The sequence below is a fragment of the Pelophylax lessonae genome (genome assembly GCF_965119305.1).
Source record: "Pelophylax lessonae genome assembly, chromosome: 1".
NCBI lineage: Eukaryota > Metazoa > Chordata > Amphibia > Anura > Ranidae > Pelophylax > Pelophylax lessonae.
This window is the reverse complement of record NC_138768.1, coordinates 202,652,916-202,669,633: the sequence shown is the minus strand read 5'-3', so window position 1 is coordinate 202,669,633 and position 16,718 is coordinate 202,652,916. Positions and strand designations below refer to the sequence as shown.

The 16,718-nt window shown below is 43.4% G+C and overlaps 1 protein-coding gene across 3 annotated transcripts in view; it reads left to right on the top strand.

Moving 5' to 3' along the window:
- MARCHF3 (membrane associated ring-CH-type finger 3) overlaps window positions 1–6,848 on the top strand; it is a 382,664-nt gene extending 375,816 nt beyond the window's left edge. For all 3 annotated transcript variants that reach the window (XM_082243695.1, XM_082243697.1, XM_082243696.1), the window contains exon 5: window positions 5,615–6,848. In XM_082243695.1, the coding sequence (XP_082099821.1) occupies window positions 5,615–5,773 (159 nt within the window). In that variant the 3' untranslated portion in view covers window positions 5,774–6,848. The remainder of the gene's footprint in view (window positions 1–5,614) is intronic.
- The last annotated feature ends 9,870 nt before the right edge of the window (window positions 6,849–16,718 follow it).

The window sequence follows — 16,718 nt, the reverse complement described above, 5'->3', positions numbered from 1 at the left end:
TGACACCCCCACTGACCCCTCATACACTGACACCCCCTACACTGACACCACACACCGACTCCCCTACACTGACCCCCCTACACTAAGACCTACACTGACCCCCCTTACACTGACACCACACACCGACTCCCCTACACTGACCCCCCTTACACTGACACCACACACCGACTCCCCTACACTGACCCCCCTACACTAGACCTACACTGACCCCCTTAAACTGACAACTACACTGACCCCCTTCACTGACCCCCACCCATACACTGACACCTACACTGACCCCTACACTGACCCCCCCATACACTGATACCTACACTGACCCTTGCACTAACCCCCCCATACACTGACACTTGCACTAACCCCCCCATACACTGACACCTCATACACTGACACCCCCATACACTGACACCTACATGGACCCCTACACTGACCCCCCCCTATACACTGACACCTACAATTACCCCCCCCCATACACTGACACCTACACTGACCCCCCCATACACTGACACCCCCTACACACTGGCCCCTCCCCATACACTGACACCCCCTACACACTGCCCCCCCCCATACACTGACACCTACACTGACCCCCCCCATACACTGACACCCCCCTACACTGACACCTACACTGACCCCCCCCATACACTGACACCCCCCTACACTGACACCTACACTGACCCCCCCATACACTGACACCCCCCCCTACACTGACCCCCCCCCCCATACACTAACACCCCCCTACACTGACCCCCCCCCATACACTAACACCCCCCTACACTGACCTATCTCCCCCCTCCCATGTCCACTTCCCTGGGCTCCCGGAGCAGCACATCACTCACCTCTTTCTGTGTCCAGACACTGGGGACTTGAGGAGGCGATCTGGAGCAGAGGAGAGACACAGCGTGTCAGCAGCAGCAGCCAGCGTGGAGGCAGCCGGTCCAGACAGCAGGGAGAGACTCCAAGAGCGGCGCTGCACATGCACAGAGCCACCGGTGTTGGCTGCCATCTTCACCCACGACCAGCCCCGCCCCCTGGCCGCACATGACACCTTCAGCGTCCGCCGCTCGTCCTGCACAAACAGGCAGTAAAGGAGCCAAGTGCAGGAAAGAGCGGGCGGGCGCCGGACGAGCACTGTCACAATAAAGGGATGGGGACACTATTATCTTGCGGATGACGGGCGTGGAATGCGCCCCCCTAAATGTTGCGCCCGGTGCGAGTGGCCCCGCTGCACCCCCCACGCTACGCCACTGGAACAAGCAATATATTTTTCTTCAGATTTTTATAAAGAACACTCAAGGCTACATGCTTGAAGCTTTTCTTTAAAGCAGGCATGTCCAACCTGCGACCCGGGGGCCGCATGCGGCCCAGAACCGCAGGCAATGCGGCCCACTGCCCCCTGACAATTTTTTTTTTTTTGCTGGGGAGGAAGGAAGTTGAGTCAAGGGTATAGCCACGGCAGCATCCAACGAAGTGTAGGCAGAGACTGCCTCGGAGGGGATCATCCACTAGTTGTGTTAAATTAGTGCTGGGGGGGGGGCGCAGCACCGTTTTATTACTTATATACCTTGACTATAGTATATATTTTTTTATGCGGCCCGAGAAAATTTCTCTAAACTCAATGTGGCCAAGAGAAGCCAAAAGGTTGGACACCCATGCTTTAAAGTATTGTTTCTTTTAATAATTTTTTTATTGTTTAAGATGTATTATCCTTCAAATGTAGTTTCCTTCATATTGCAAGCCATTTAATTGGTAAACATGTGGTTGCTTTTGCTTATTCAGTACGCTTTCTATGAAACATTACGGAACAGTGTAGTACAGCTAATGCACATAAGAAAACACTTCTGAGATTCAGGCTTCTACCATTCTGTATAGCGTTGTACTGTATATGAAACCCCGACTCTGCTATTAGACTATATGGCTAAAATGTTGTGGATACCTGACTGACACACCTGTATAAGCTTGTTGAACATCTCATTCCAAAGCTCCCTTCCTTTTGTTGCTATAATAGCCTCCACTATTCTAGGAGGGCTTTGAGCAACATTTTAGAGGTTTTCTTTTTCTGTGGGAATGTTTACCCATTAAGTCAGAGCATTTGTGAGGTAAGGCACTGATGTATAAGAACACCTACCTTTTAATCTGTATTCCAGTTCATCCCTAAAATGCTCAATAACGTTATGAGGTTGGAGCTCTGAGCAGACCACCTGAGCCCCTCCATGCCAAACTTGTAAAAATATGTCTTTATGGACTTATTTCTTTGCACAGAGACCCAGCTGACACAGAAAACAACTTTTACCAAACGGTTGCCATAGGTGCACAATTGCAACAATATCATCCCGATGCCAAAGTCTTCAGTTGGCAAAAGTAACCTGAGTGGCTTCAAGCCACATCATGGAAGGGCCTCCCCCACAGCCCTTCCTCTTTACCGGGCTCTCCTGTGTGATCGGGGAGCCTGGTACTTCCCTCATTTGGAGCCCAGTACTGCCGCCAAACCTGCCTTACCTTTGTGATGTAAGAAACTGGAAGCAACAAGAATTTAGGCTTTTCCGGTTTCATTTTGTTGCTTACAAACTGTTGCCAGCTTGTAAAGCATCCGAACAAACCAATCTCAGTTTGAAAAAATGCTTTGAATGGCAGAGGAGAGATCTGGGATCTAACTGGGGACCTTTCACAGCCCATGCTATCCCTTGTGATAGCAATAAAGTACTTTTTAAAAAAGGGACAGTGTAAAAAAAAAAAAAAAAAAAGGTTTTACATAAAATAATAAAATGTAAAAAAAATTTGCAGTGCCCCCATTCCCTCATGCTCACACGCAAATGTAAACACATAAGTAGGTCTCGCACACGTATGTAAACAGGGATTGCACCACACATGTGAGATATGGCTGCAAACATCAGAGTGAGCGTAAAAATTCTAGAGCCAGATCTTATGTTTACTCTAAACTGGTAACCTGTAAAGACCTTTAAAGCGTGGAGATTTTTAGGTACTGTAGTTTGCATACACAATTTTAAAGCGTGACATGTTCAGTATCTATTTACTTGGTGTAAAACCTTTAAAGTGATTAAAAAACAAAAACTCCAGCTTTACAAACAACAAACCTGTCATATTTACCTGCTCTGTGCAATGGTTTTGCACAGAGCAGCTCAGATGCTCCTCTCCTCAGGTCCCTTGCCGGAGCTTCTGGCTCCTCCCCTCTCCACGTCAAGTGCCCCCATAGGAAGCTGCTTCCCATTGGGGGCACATGTGCGTGCTCGATCCTGAACCGGGCTGTTTGCCTCTAGTCAGACACACAGCCCAGCTTAGCCCTGCCCCCAGAGAATGCATTAAGGTAAAAAAATACTTTTACCTTTATAACCAAAAATTAGGGTATTACATTGTGTTTGTGTGAACTTAAATTCAGCAAAGTGTTTTTTTTTTTTTTTCCTGAAAATGTGCGTTTTAAAAACTGCTGCCTCAGTTAAGGAATAAAAAATGGCTGCACAAATATCATGCACCATAAAAAAACGCAACAACCACATTTTTACTCTCCAGGGTCTCTGCTTTAAAAACATATATAGTTTGGAGGTTGTAAGTATTGTTCTAGCAACAAAATGCTGATTTTTACATCTATGTGAGAAGTGTCAGAACTGGCTCGGGGATCAAGTGGTTAATTCCTTCACGCCTCCCAGCCTTTTAGGAGGTTCTAAATGCCGGGAAGCGGAGATGAGCATTCTGCTCACGTGACAGCTGTGATTGGCTGTCACAGAGGTCACATGATCGAAAGCTCCCGATCGCAAGTATGCATCGGAAGCTTTCTAGTACCCACCAATAACTGCTGGGAGCGCGCTCTCTTTCAGCACAGTAGGATGTTTACATAGGACCACATATATGTGGCCTCTCAGTATTAAAGCCCCCCCCTCCCTGAGAAACTGCATATATGCTTACCGCTGGCAGCAGGAGGTTAAAGAGGTTGTAAAGGCTAAAGTATATATACGGTATATATTTTAAATCACAAACACGCTATATTTACCTGGGCTGGGGTATAGCACAGAGTGGCCCGAACTGCTGTTCTGGGGTCCCCTGCTGGTGCTCTAGGCTCCTCCTCTTCTGTGTGCACCACCATGGCAAACATAGTGCTCGGCCCCGCCCCAGCTCTCTTCTTCTAGGAACTGATTGACAGCAGCAGGAGCCAATAGCTCCCACAGCTGCCTCTGAGACCTGTGAATGCAGGGAGAGAGGAGAGAGCTGCTACAGATACGTACAGCGATGGATTGAGTCAGCAAGTATTTAGTGGTGGTTGTGGGGGGGGGGGGGGGTCAATACAAATGCTGGGACATTTTTTACCCAAATGCAAGGAATGCATTAAGGTAAAAAAATATCTTGCTTTTACAATGACTTTAAATCTGCGTGGAGTTGGGCTTTAATGTCAAACAGTGTTCTTTGTATGTTGGGATACAATTTTGTACAGTGGCTGGAATTAGGAACACATTATATAATTAAGATTTGAAACTGTGCATAGAAAAAACTAGATTCCACAATTAATCAGTGATATAAGCAGCGACTCTGCTGTGAGATATTACCACAGGGCAAATTTGAATTAAATGCCAAAGAGCCGCACTAAAAATCTGTGATACTCATATAAATACTAAAGGTGTCCGTGCAATTTTCCCAATTTAGGGAATAGCACAAAAGAAACTCCAAATGCAGAAAAAAGATATAATGTTCAAAGTTAGAATCCTCCTCATAAATGTTCAAAAACAACCGTGTGAAGTGTGAACCTTCGTCCCCACCAGTGCAGCATCCAAGCCATGACACCACCACCCTAATAAAGAGCGCAGGCTTACGGACTTTATAGGACCCTCTAATTAAAGAGAGGCCAGCAGAGCATGTTGCCAAACAACGCAGGCCAGGCTTTTTCCAAAGTATTCCAAAACTATTCCCTCAAAGACAGGTGTTTAGACTGTAGTGGTCATCTCAGCATCATCCCCATAGAATCATCATAACGATAAAAGAGAAAGTTCCACATAGTGTAAAACCCTTTAGTTAGCTTTATTATATAATTTAGGTTGCAGTTACATCAATGGAATAGGTATAGCATTTAAAATTCTCGATGGCATACAGAAAAAACAACCTGCACTTCCGGGAACAGGCGATGATGGAAACACGTCGCTCCTTCCTATGCGTTTCGTCACCCATGATCTGACTTTGCACATTATTTTTTTTTCTGCATTTGGACTTTATTTTGTGAGGCTATTCGCTTATATAGGAAAAATTGCATGGACGCCCTTATTATTTCTATGAGTATCATTAGGAATACATTGTTTGAATATTTATCTGGCCGAGCTGTTGGTGTCCCCAGAACAACAGCAAAATTAACCAAGATGTTAGATCTACCTGGCATACTATAGCTCTGTCTGGCTAAAATGTAGAAGTCCAAGGTGGGTAGACTGTGAACTCTGTATGCCTAATTTTCTAATTTACTGTAACTAGAGTGTATCTTCATTCGCAATCAGTTTACTCTTTTGACCTTTTAAATATATATACTGTATATATATATATAGATAGATTTTTTTTTTTTTTACAGTATAACACTTGGCCCTGTTTTGATAAATAACTGTACATTTTTATCCTTTTTTTCCAGGTGTCATTTAGATACCACTGTAGATTATACAATGAATGGCGTCGGACCAATCAGAGGGTTATTCTGGTGATCCCAAAATCAATCAATTTACCTTCCAATCAGCAGTCGTTGCTGGGCCTGCACTCTCTCAAACGGAATTCTAAAGAGACCATAGTGTGACAGTGGCTTAGGAGGGACTAGTCTGGCAGCCACACAAACTGTAGCACTATAAATCTCCCTATCTTTTCTCACTTGGACTTCATTCATAGACTGTTAACCCCCTAACTTGGACATCCTCATTTCCTGGAGCAACACAATTCAGTTTTAATTTAAGTGATGAATGCTGCAATTATGTATTTGCTAACTTGCCAAACTTGTTCATTTAGCCGGTGGCATCTTACATACAAGTCGCTAATACAGCAGTCATTAACCTCCTATTTTGTTATCTTATGACGTAAAAATTGAGAATACGCAATTGTATTTTTTTTTTGTTTAAGTCCTCCTTATTGCAGTTTAAGGCACGACGTAATGATTACCTATCTCTTCATAACAATGGAGGCAGTCATTTTATAAATGGAGCTAATAATTACGCCAATGTTATATGTCACATTAATAAGAACAAATGACATCATGGCAGCATGGGGTGTTTTCAGTATCATACCTCATCAATGTCACTTTGTGCATACTAAAGAGCTGTCTTTATATATTGTAAAGGGCAGGTAAACATTACAAATGTTAAAGTGAAGGCATAGAATTTAGCACAATATTTTTCTCCAGTGATGTACTTTCTTGAAATATTATGCAGCCATTTTTATTTTTATTTTCTTCTGTTTTCAACACATTTTGTATAAATATATTTATGGTTTCTAAGCTATTTTTTTAAAACAAGTATTTTTTCCAAGCCTGGCATTTACAGGATCGATACGCCAAGAGGATGTACCTGATTGTAACATTAAATAATGTCAGTTCCTGCTACACATTACTTGGTGGTGGTGCTGAAAGCGAGGATTTTGCTTCTGATCGGATGATGTTCAGCATAAGCTTTTGTTCCTACAAGACGCAGAGAGACATTCTTATCCTGGAGTCCACCCATTAACCCTTTCACTACTGGAATATTTGAAATATGCCATTAGACGTCAACGGGAGATGGCTAGCAGAGGAAATAAACTTCAATAATTTTTAAACAATTTCACATATACCTTATGAGTTATTATAAAATTGTGCATTATTTAAGTAATAAATACTATAAATTCTTCTGGTAAGTCTTTTATTGTATATTGACAGGAAACACTTTCAATTTATTTTTTTAAAACCTCTGTTCCTGAGCAGTCTACTGTTTCTTTAACCACTTCCATGCCGAGCCTATTCAGGCACTCCTCTCCTACATGTAAAAATCATAATTTTTTTTTTGCTAGAGACCCTAGGGAATAAAATGGCGGTCGTTGTAACTTTTTATGTCACACGGTATTTGCGCAACAATTTTTCAAATGTGTTTTCTCTTACGTCCTCTGACAGTCTATTTCATGAATAAACGTGATAATGTGACAGATGATGTTACACTGAGTAAATAGATGCCTAACATGTCCCACTTTAAAATTGCGCACACTCATGGAATGGCGCCAAACTTCGGTACTTAAAAATCTCTATAGGCGACGCTTTAAAATGTTTACAGGTTACTAGTTTAGAGTTACAGGGAGGTCTTTGGCTAGAATTGTTGCTCTCAATCGAACATTTGTGGCAATACCTCACATGTGTTGTTTGAAAGCCGTTTACATATGTGGGCACGTTCTGTGTGCGAGCATGCGGGGACGAGGGAGCGTTACATTTTTTTTTTTTTTAATGCTTATTTTTTTTTTCTATTTTTACACTTTCCCTTTCATTTTTTATTTATTTTTTTTTTATCAATTTTATTCTTATTACAAGGGTTGTAAACATCCCTTGTAATAGGAATAGGGCATGACCTGTCCTCTTTATGGAGAGATGTGGGTTCTATAGGACTATAAGTCTATAAGAACAAAAAAACAAAATGATCTCGGCCTTCCCAGCCGAGTATACGGCAGTATTTTCAACTGCCAGGCCAGACGTGACGTCATAACGTCGCACCCGAGCCTCCAAGAGTCATAAAGACTTCTGGGGACCATCTGGTCCTCGGTATTCTCCGTGGTGAACTTCCACCACCAGCAGATTCTCTGGTTCCCTGATCGCGAGCCGGTAGAAGCAGCGGGGGGGGGGGGGGGGGGTCGGCTGCAAACATCATTCAGATATCTTCACTCAAAGTCCAGGACGTCATATGACATTTTCAATTAATTTTCGCATGAATATAGGTATGAACATTCTCAGTACATTTGATGACTTGATGAGTGTCATTTAAACGTACTCCAAAATTTTATTTGCTTTTAACATTTGATTTTGGGATGAATTTAATTTCCCAAACAAAAAACACTTTTCTCTTTCGTTCATCGACAGACACGGCGCTTGATAAATCATAACTACTGGGTTATATTGCCTCCAACAGGAGTAGGATTAGGCAGAACAAAAAAACACCTGGCTACACCCATGGGCCGTCCTCAGCTGGTATATGACCCCCCTCTCTGCTCTAGGTAATCAGTTTTATTCTGTCTAGTCAGGAGTAAGGACCTAGGCTCCCAGCTGGGATCTCTGGTCCTAGCAATTTTGTTCTCCTTCCTTAAATCTTTGTTTTTTCTCTCGGGAGATCTACACTCAACTGCGGGGCTGCGCGACAGGCTGGATAATCTAGATCCAGTGGTCCCCCCAGCCCAGCCAGCTAGTGCGTGCAGACCGCAGCTACGCACTAAGTCGGCCGCGACATATCCTCACAGACAAAGGCTGGCCCGCGAGTTAAATGTCTCGCAGGGTCGCACACATCCGGGCTTGGGTCTGAGTTGCAGCAGTCCCTTGGCCGACAGCTCCCCTACTTCGGTGGCGAGGATTCTGTCTGGAGCATTACCCGCACCATGGAAGGGTAAGTACAGTCCCCCCTCTCCCCCTTTGGTGTTTTTTTTGGGGTGGATGCGGGTAACCTCCAGGGATGGTCGGACCTGCCTGCAGTTTCCCTCTTCCCATCCTTAAAAATCCCTCAGTGTGCTGGGCTTCCCCAACTCCCTTCCCCCCTCTCTGGACCTGGAGTCGGGTGGGGGTCCCAGGGCAGAATATGCAGCGGAGACCCCTGGGGTCTCCCCTGCTATCCCCGCTTTGTAAGGGTCCTGGGATAGTGTGTCCTGCCCTGGTAGTCTGGAAGGTTTCCAGTGTAGTAGACCCTTAGGTGCATGCCTCACTTTTTGCAGTGTGGGTATAGTGCAGGAGGGTCCCAGTGCCGAGATTGGTGCAGATTGCACAGCGGAGTCTCCCTTAATGTGTGTCCTAACTTCAGGAGGGGGTCCCCTTGCAGAGGGCACAGCGTTGCAGAGGGCACAGCAAAAATCCTGGCAGCATGCTGTAGCTGATGGTGGCCATTTTCCCTGGCGGATCTCCGGTATGCGGCCATGTTTGTGTAGCCCGATGATGTCACGGGGGCCATTTTCCCTTAGTCTGGCTGGTTTCTGGCTGGCGGGCATTATTGTGTAGCCCGATGATGTCACGGAGGCCATTTTCCCTTAGTCTGGTTGGGCTTCAGCTGGCGGCCATGTTTGTGTAGCCCGATGATGTCATGGGGCCATTTTCCCTTAGTCCGAGAGACGCTGGAGACGACCGAAGCCTCGTAGGGATGCCGAAGCTCCTCCTCTTCCTCCTCAGTTTCCTCTTCCTGTGCCCGGGACATATGAACAGCGATGGCGTCCATGGTGATACTGGGTCTGAATTCTTGGGATTTTTGTACTTACCATGAAATTCATTTCTCTAAGTTCATCGACAAAAACAGCACCTACCCCTGTATGGAGTTCTGATACTGCTTGCTACTAAACTGATTACCTAGAGCATAGAGGGGGGGTTAAATACCAGCTGAGGACGGCCCATGGGCGTAGCCGGGTGTTTTTTGTTCTGCCTAGTCCTACTCCTGGAGGAGGAAATATAACCCAGGAGTTATGATTTATGGAGCGCTTTGTCTGTCGATGAATTTAGAGAAATGTTTTTTCCAGTAAGTGCAAAAATCCCATTTTCCTCCTTCAAATTTTCTCAACGCTAAGGTCAAAAACAAACTTGAATTTAAAAAATGGAACGTTCTTGAACTGAAAATATTTAATTGAAATTCTTCTAGCTTTGGCAATGAGAGAGATGATAGTGATAACCTTTGGAGAGAAACCAGAGCATTATAAATAAGCACTAAAATGAAGGGCTTATTATCTATTTTCATGCCATGACATATTTATATTATCTACCGCATTGGACTGGGGCACTCGTTTTCCCATTTTTTACACATACCAATAAAACGCAGTACAGACTTTAAAACTTAGGGCTAATTCAGGTACTATATTTTTTAGTACCTGAATCAGCGGGTCTGCCCATTTTTTAAAATCATTTTGTCAAATTTCTTTTACATTTTTGTCAGAGAATGTACCTATGTTTATACCATGCAGTTGAAGGGCTCTTTTAAGGGCTTAACCACAAGTGTAAACCAAGTCTAAGAGTAAAAAAAACAAAAAAGAAATTCCCAACTAGCAGGCTCACAGCAAAGCCTAGCGCCATCAGGACTGGTACAGGGAGAGTAAAAGGTGTTAAAACAGGGCTCCTGTTCCAAATGAAAAATGCTGATTCTGTCTTCAGGTCTTCCGCACCTAGATGGATGCAGCATCATGATCATCCTCAAGGGTCCCTTCAACTGGAGTTTGCTGCAACCTTCATCTGAAGGTATTGTTTTTATTATTAATTATATATGCACAATTCCACCAGGACTCCTGTAGGGCCCTTTGCTGATAGTATCTGTTTCTACATTGGATGTATGCACTATTATTAATATTTTAATATATAAAGCTTGCATTATTCTTATACTTGTGTGCATCTATATACACACTGCTCAAAAAAAGTAAAGGAACACTTTAGTCCTAGTATAGCATCAAGTCAATTAAACTCCTAGAATATTGATCTGGTTAGTTGAGTAGCAGAGGGGGTTGTTAATCAGTTTCAGCTGTGTTGGTATTATTGAAATTAACAACAGGTGCACTGGATGGGCAACAATGAGACCCCCAAAACAGGAATGGTTTTACAGATGGAGACCACTGACTTTTTTTTTCCTTACTCATCATTTCTGACTGTTTTTCACTAGTTTTCCATATAACTAGGGTCAGTGTCACTACTGGAAGCATGAGGTGAAACCTGGACCCTATAGAGGTTGCACAGGCAGTCCAACTCCTCCAGGATGGCACATCAATACATGCCATTGCCAGAAGGTTTGCTGTGTCTCCCAGCACAGTCTCAAAAGCATGGGGAGATTACAGAGGACAGACAGTTACTCTAGGAGATCTGGACAGGCCATAGAAGGTCCTTAACCAATCAGTAGGACAGGTATCTGCTCCTTTTGTGCAAGGATGAACAGGATGAGCACTGCCAGAGCCCTACAAAATGACCTCCAGCAGGCCACTGGTGTGAATGTCTCTGACCAAACAATAAGAAACAGACTTTGTGAGGGTGGCAACATCCTCTAGTGGGCCCTGTGCTCACTGCCCACCACCATGGAGCTTGATTGCATTTCCCATTAAACACCAGAATTGGCAGGTCGCCACTGGCACCCTGTGCTTTTCACAGATGAGAGCAGGTTCACCCTGAGCACATGTGACAGACGTGAAATGGTGTGAAGAAGCCATGGAAAATATTATGCTGCCTGTAACATCGTTCAGCATGACTTGTTTGGTGGTGGATCAATGATGGTCTAGGGAGGCATATCTTTGGAGGGACACACAGACCACTACAGGCTAGACAATGGCACCCTGACTGCCATTACCTATCGGGATGAAATCTTTGGACCCATTGTCAGACCCTACTCTGGTGCAGTGGGTCCTGGGTTCCTCCAGGTGCACCACAATGCCCAGCCCCATGAGGTGAGATTATGCAGCCAGTTTCTGGAGGATAAAGAAATTGATACCATTGAATTGCCCCCATGCTCCCCTGACCTAAATCCAATAGAACACCTCTGGAACATGATGTTTCGGTCCATCCGACACCGCTAGGTTGCACCTCAGTCTATTCAGAAGCTCAGTGATGCCCTGACCCAGATCTGGGAGGAAATACCCCAGGACACCATCCGTTATCTCAGTAGGAGCATGCCTCGATGTTGTCAGGCATGCATACAAGCACATGGGGGGCCATACAAACTACTGAGTACCATTTTGAGTTGCTGCAGTGAAATGTCAGCAAAATGGACTAGCCTGCTGCATCATTTTTTTTACTTTGATTTTTGGGATGTTTGAATTCAGCCCTCTGTAGGTTGATAATTCTCATTTCCATCAAACAATTTGGCATTCTTTCATTCCTAACACATTACCCATTCCATACCAGTATAAATATCCAGCATGATATTTTTCCCCACCAAGATCTCATATGTTTTCCAAGTGTTCCTTTATTTTTTTTTTGAGCAAAGTATTTATGATTAATGTTATATGCAGGCTGCAGTAGTTCCTCTGCTCCCAATTACTTTGTTTAGGCTGGCCATACATGTTCAATTATCTTGTACAATTTTCTGTTAGATTTACCAAAAACCACATAATATGAGGTCAAAATGAAACAACACATTCAATTGTGTCCTATAGGGCAGACCTTTGTACTACATAGGTGAAGGTAAATCTAAAGAAAATTGTACAGAAAATTGTATAATGTATGGCCAGCCTAAGTTTACTGAATAATTTCCCAGGAAGGGAATCCCTTCTGTTCACAGAGGCCTGGCCTGGGTGGAGGTATTGCCTACCTTATCAAACCCACTCTTCCACTTAGCAAAGGTTCTGCTATTTACCTACAGGTTTAGCACAATATCCTGCTTAGGGAGGGCCACTTCTCATACCCCACCTAAAAGAGGGCTACGTAAATATAAAATTATTTAGGCTACATCCACACTGGTTGGACGGGTAGATAATTTTTTTGTTTTTTGGTTTTGTATTAGAAAGGCGCTGAACACCACCTTTGGACACAACCACTTGGATGAGCGGTTATAGGTGAACAGCGGCAGTTCCTGCCAGTGATTTGTTTTATTGAAGACTAAAGCTGCCTGTGGATGGTGCTATGTCAGCCGGTAACCATACTGTTTAACCACTTAAGGACCAGAAGGTTTTACCCCCTTAATGACCAGGCCATTTTTTTTGCGATTCGGCTCCTGTTTATGACCCGGATATTACTTTACACCTGATGGATGTGATCTGCATATGAGGCTATATTTACCTTATTTGAAAACACTATACATATGGGAGAGATGACTCAGGATTAACCAGTGAAGTGATCGGTAAGCAAGATAACGCCTGGCTGAGGGCATACATTATTTACATCACGCTGGTTACCCCTGTAGGGGTGACGACTTCTGGTGAGTGCGGGAGATATTGAAGGGGAGCACTGATTTCCTCACCTGGCACTCAGCACCTGGATCACCCCGAGAGTCACCCATCAACTTGAACCCCCCTTTTTTTACAAGTCACTTTAATGGACTTTTTGGACTTTTCGGCTGACTTCTTATCAATTTAGATATTTATATTTTTACTTATTGATCTGCTGCCATTTTTTGACAATTATTCTTCACATTTATTTGGTCCATTTATTTATTTATATCTTCTAGGACCATTTTCACTTGTTCACTTTAGTCTTTGTATATCTATACATTTATTCACTTTCACGCATAGATATACCATATCCAATCTTTATTGGAGTCACTGTACTCACCAATTCATCAACTTTTGTTGACTCACTTCATTATTTATTTCATTCACTTCTATAGTGACCGATATATATATTTTTTGGTTATTTTACTTATTGTATCTGGTCACTTTTTGCTCACCAAGCACTTTATATTTTTTTATACTTTTTGTATGTATTCACCGCCAACATCACTTATTGCACTTTATATTTATATATATTGTTGAATGCTCCTGTGTATTATTGTATTATATTTATTGTGATGTCAAGTAATTAATATCACACCACTACACTTCAAAGGCAGCGCCATTTACCTCACCACCCCTATTATATATTAATTATTGACTGTACTGTCTATATTTTTGAGGTAGGCTGCAGCCAATCATTTTCTCCACAAGCGTGGATATTTTCATCTCATACATTTTGGTGGTTTATCACTGGTTTGTCCCAGGAATGGAAATACGCACAATTTTACATTTTACATGACTCATACACCTCTATGCATGAGGCCAAAGACTGGCTGAACAAAAACAACTCCTCTGGCCGATAAAGCAGTACAGGTATACATTATTTTGACTGTTTTTAGCATTTTGCTTGGAATTTAACAATTTACATAGTTACATAGTAGGTGAGGTTGAATAAAGACAATAGTCCATCCAGTTCAACCTGTGTAGGTGTGTGTGGCTGTAATCATCTCACATACCCCTGAATGTTCTGATCCTTGAGATGTAAGTCTAAGAGTCTTTTGAAAGCCACCATACTACCCGCAGAAACCACCTCTTGTGGTAGAGAATTCCACAATCTTGTAGCCCTAACAGTAAAGAACCCCCCACGTTGCCTGAGGTTAAAACGCTTTTCCTCTAATCGCATTGTATGCCCTCGAGTCCTCATGCAATCCCTTCGAATGAACAGCTTTTTTTCTAAGCTGGGATCCCCATTAAGATATTTATAAATTGCTATCATGTCCCCCCTCAGACGTCTCTTCTCCAGGGAGAATAAATCGAGCGATTGTAGACGCTCTTCATAGTCAAGGTCCTCCAATCCCCTAATTAGTTTAGTTGCCCTTCTCTGGACTCTCTCCAGCTCCAACACATCCCTCCTGAGGACTGGCGACCAGAACTGGACAGAATACTCCAGATGCGGTCGGACCAGAGTTTTATAAAGTGGAAGGATTATAGTCTTATCTCTGGAATACATCCCTTTCTTTATGCATGCTAATATTCTGCTGGCTTTGGCAGCTGCCGCTTGACATTGCATGCTGTTGCCTAATCTATCATCAACCAAGACTCCCAGATCCTTCTCCATTTTTGATTCCTCCAAGGGTTCCCCTCCTAACGTGTATTGTGTTTTTATGTTTTTAGTCCCCAAGTACTAAACCTTACACTTCTCCACGTTAAACCTCATTTGCCATGTCGTTGCCCACTCTGTAATTTTGTCCAGGTCATTCTGTAGGATATCTGCTTCATGCTGTGCAGTTATTGCCCTGGCCAATTTTGTGTCATCTGCAAAAACTGATATCGAACTACTGATCCCGTCCTCAATGTTGTTTATGAATAAATTGAACAAGGTTGGTCCCAGGACTGAGCCCTGGGGCACCCCGCTTACTACCTCAGACCAGTCTGAGTATGCGCTGTTTATTACCACTCTTTGGACACGCCCTTTAAGCCAATTCCGTATCCAAGAGCAAACCCTGCCGATACCTGCAGACCTTATTTTATAAATTAAGCGCTTGTGGGGAACTGTATCAAACGCCTTAGCGAAATCCAAGTACACCACATCCACTGGTCTCCCCCTATCTAGCTCACAGCTCACCTCCTCGTAGAATGTTAATAGATTGGTTTGACAAGAACGCCCATTTGTAAACCCGTGCTTATTACTGCTGATGATGTTGTTGTCTTTAGCAAACTCTACTATATAGTCCCTTATCATCCCCTCCAGAAGTTTACATACTATTGATGTCAAACTGACAGGCCTATAATTTCCCGGGATATGCCTCTGGCCCTTTTTGAATATCGGAATCACGTTAGCTTTCTTCCAATCCCCTGGTACATCTCCTGTCCTAATACTGTCAGCAAAGATCAGGAACAGTGGTCTGGATATAACCTTACTGAGTTCCTTGAGTACTCTCGTATGTACGCCATCTGGGCCTGGTGATTTGTTTGTGTTAAGTTTATCCAGCCTTTCCCTGATTTCATCCTCTGTTAGCCATAGTGGCAAGTCCTGTGTATTACTACTAACCATACAGTCATGGTCAGTGTACCCCTCCGTTTCCTGTGTAAAGACTGACGAGAAAAAAGCATTCAGCACGGTTGCTTTTTCAGTGTCCTCTGTAACCATCCTCCCATCATTGTTAATTATGTGTGCAATATGCTCTGCCCTAGTTTTTTTGCTGTTGATATATTTAAAGAATTTCTTTGGGTTTTTTTTTACTATCCTCCGCTATTTGTCTCTCAAAGTTGATTTTAGCCATCCTGATTTCGTGTTTACTTTTCTTATTTGCCTCCTTGTATTGCTCGAAAGCCGATACTGTGCCCTCTGATTTATACTTCTTGAAGGCCAATTTTTTTCCCCAAATAAGTTTTTTGACGCTACGGTTTAACCAGCCAGGTTTGGCTTTGTCTCTTCTAAATTTATTTCCCATAGGAATGCACTGCAAGATGCCTTTGCCTAATATGTTCCTAAAGCATTCCCATTTTTCCTCTGTGGTCAGGGATCCCAGGGTTTGGTCCCAGTTTACCCTTTCCATCAATGAGTACAATTTTGGAAAGTTTGCCCTTCTGAAGTTTAGGGTTCTTATGTTCCCCACTTGCCTTGTTATATTGTTATTTATACTAAATGTGATCATCCTGTGATCGCTAGAGCCCAGGTTGTCCTGGACTCCTACCTCCGAGATTATGTCTGGGTCATTAGTGATCAATAGATCCAGGACTGCATTTTCTCTAGTGGGAGAATCCACCAACTGTGACATGTAATTATCCAGAAAGGTTTCCGTGAATAGGCGGGCCTTCTGTGAGTGTGTAGTCCCCTCGTCCCAGTCAATGTCGGGATAATTGAAGTCCCCCAATATGATGACTGATCCCAATTTTGCCACTTTACTCATTAGTGCTAAGAATTCCAGCTCTACCTCCTCCCCTTGGTTAGGTGGCCTATAGCAAACCCCCACAATTACTTTCCCCTTTTCTCCTTCCCTATGGAGTTCAACCCACACAGATTCTAAATCCATGCTCATCCCATCCGTAATGTCACTCCTTTCTATCACCTTTATATTGTTCTTGACATAGAGACATACCCCTCCCCCTCTTTTTCCTACCCTGTCCTTCCGGTACACCGAATACCCTTG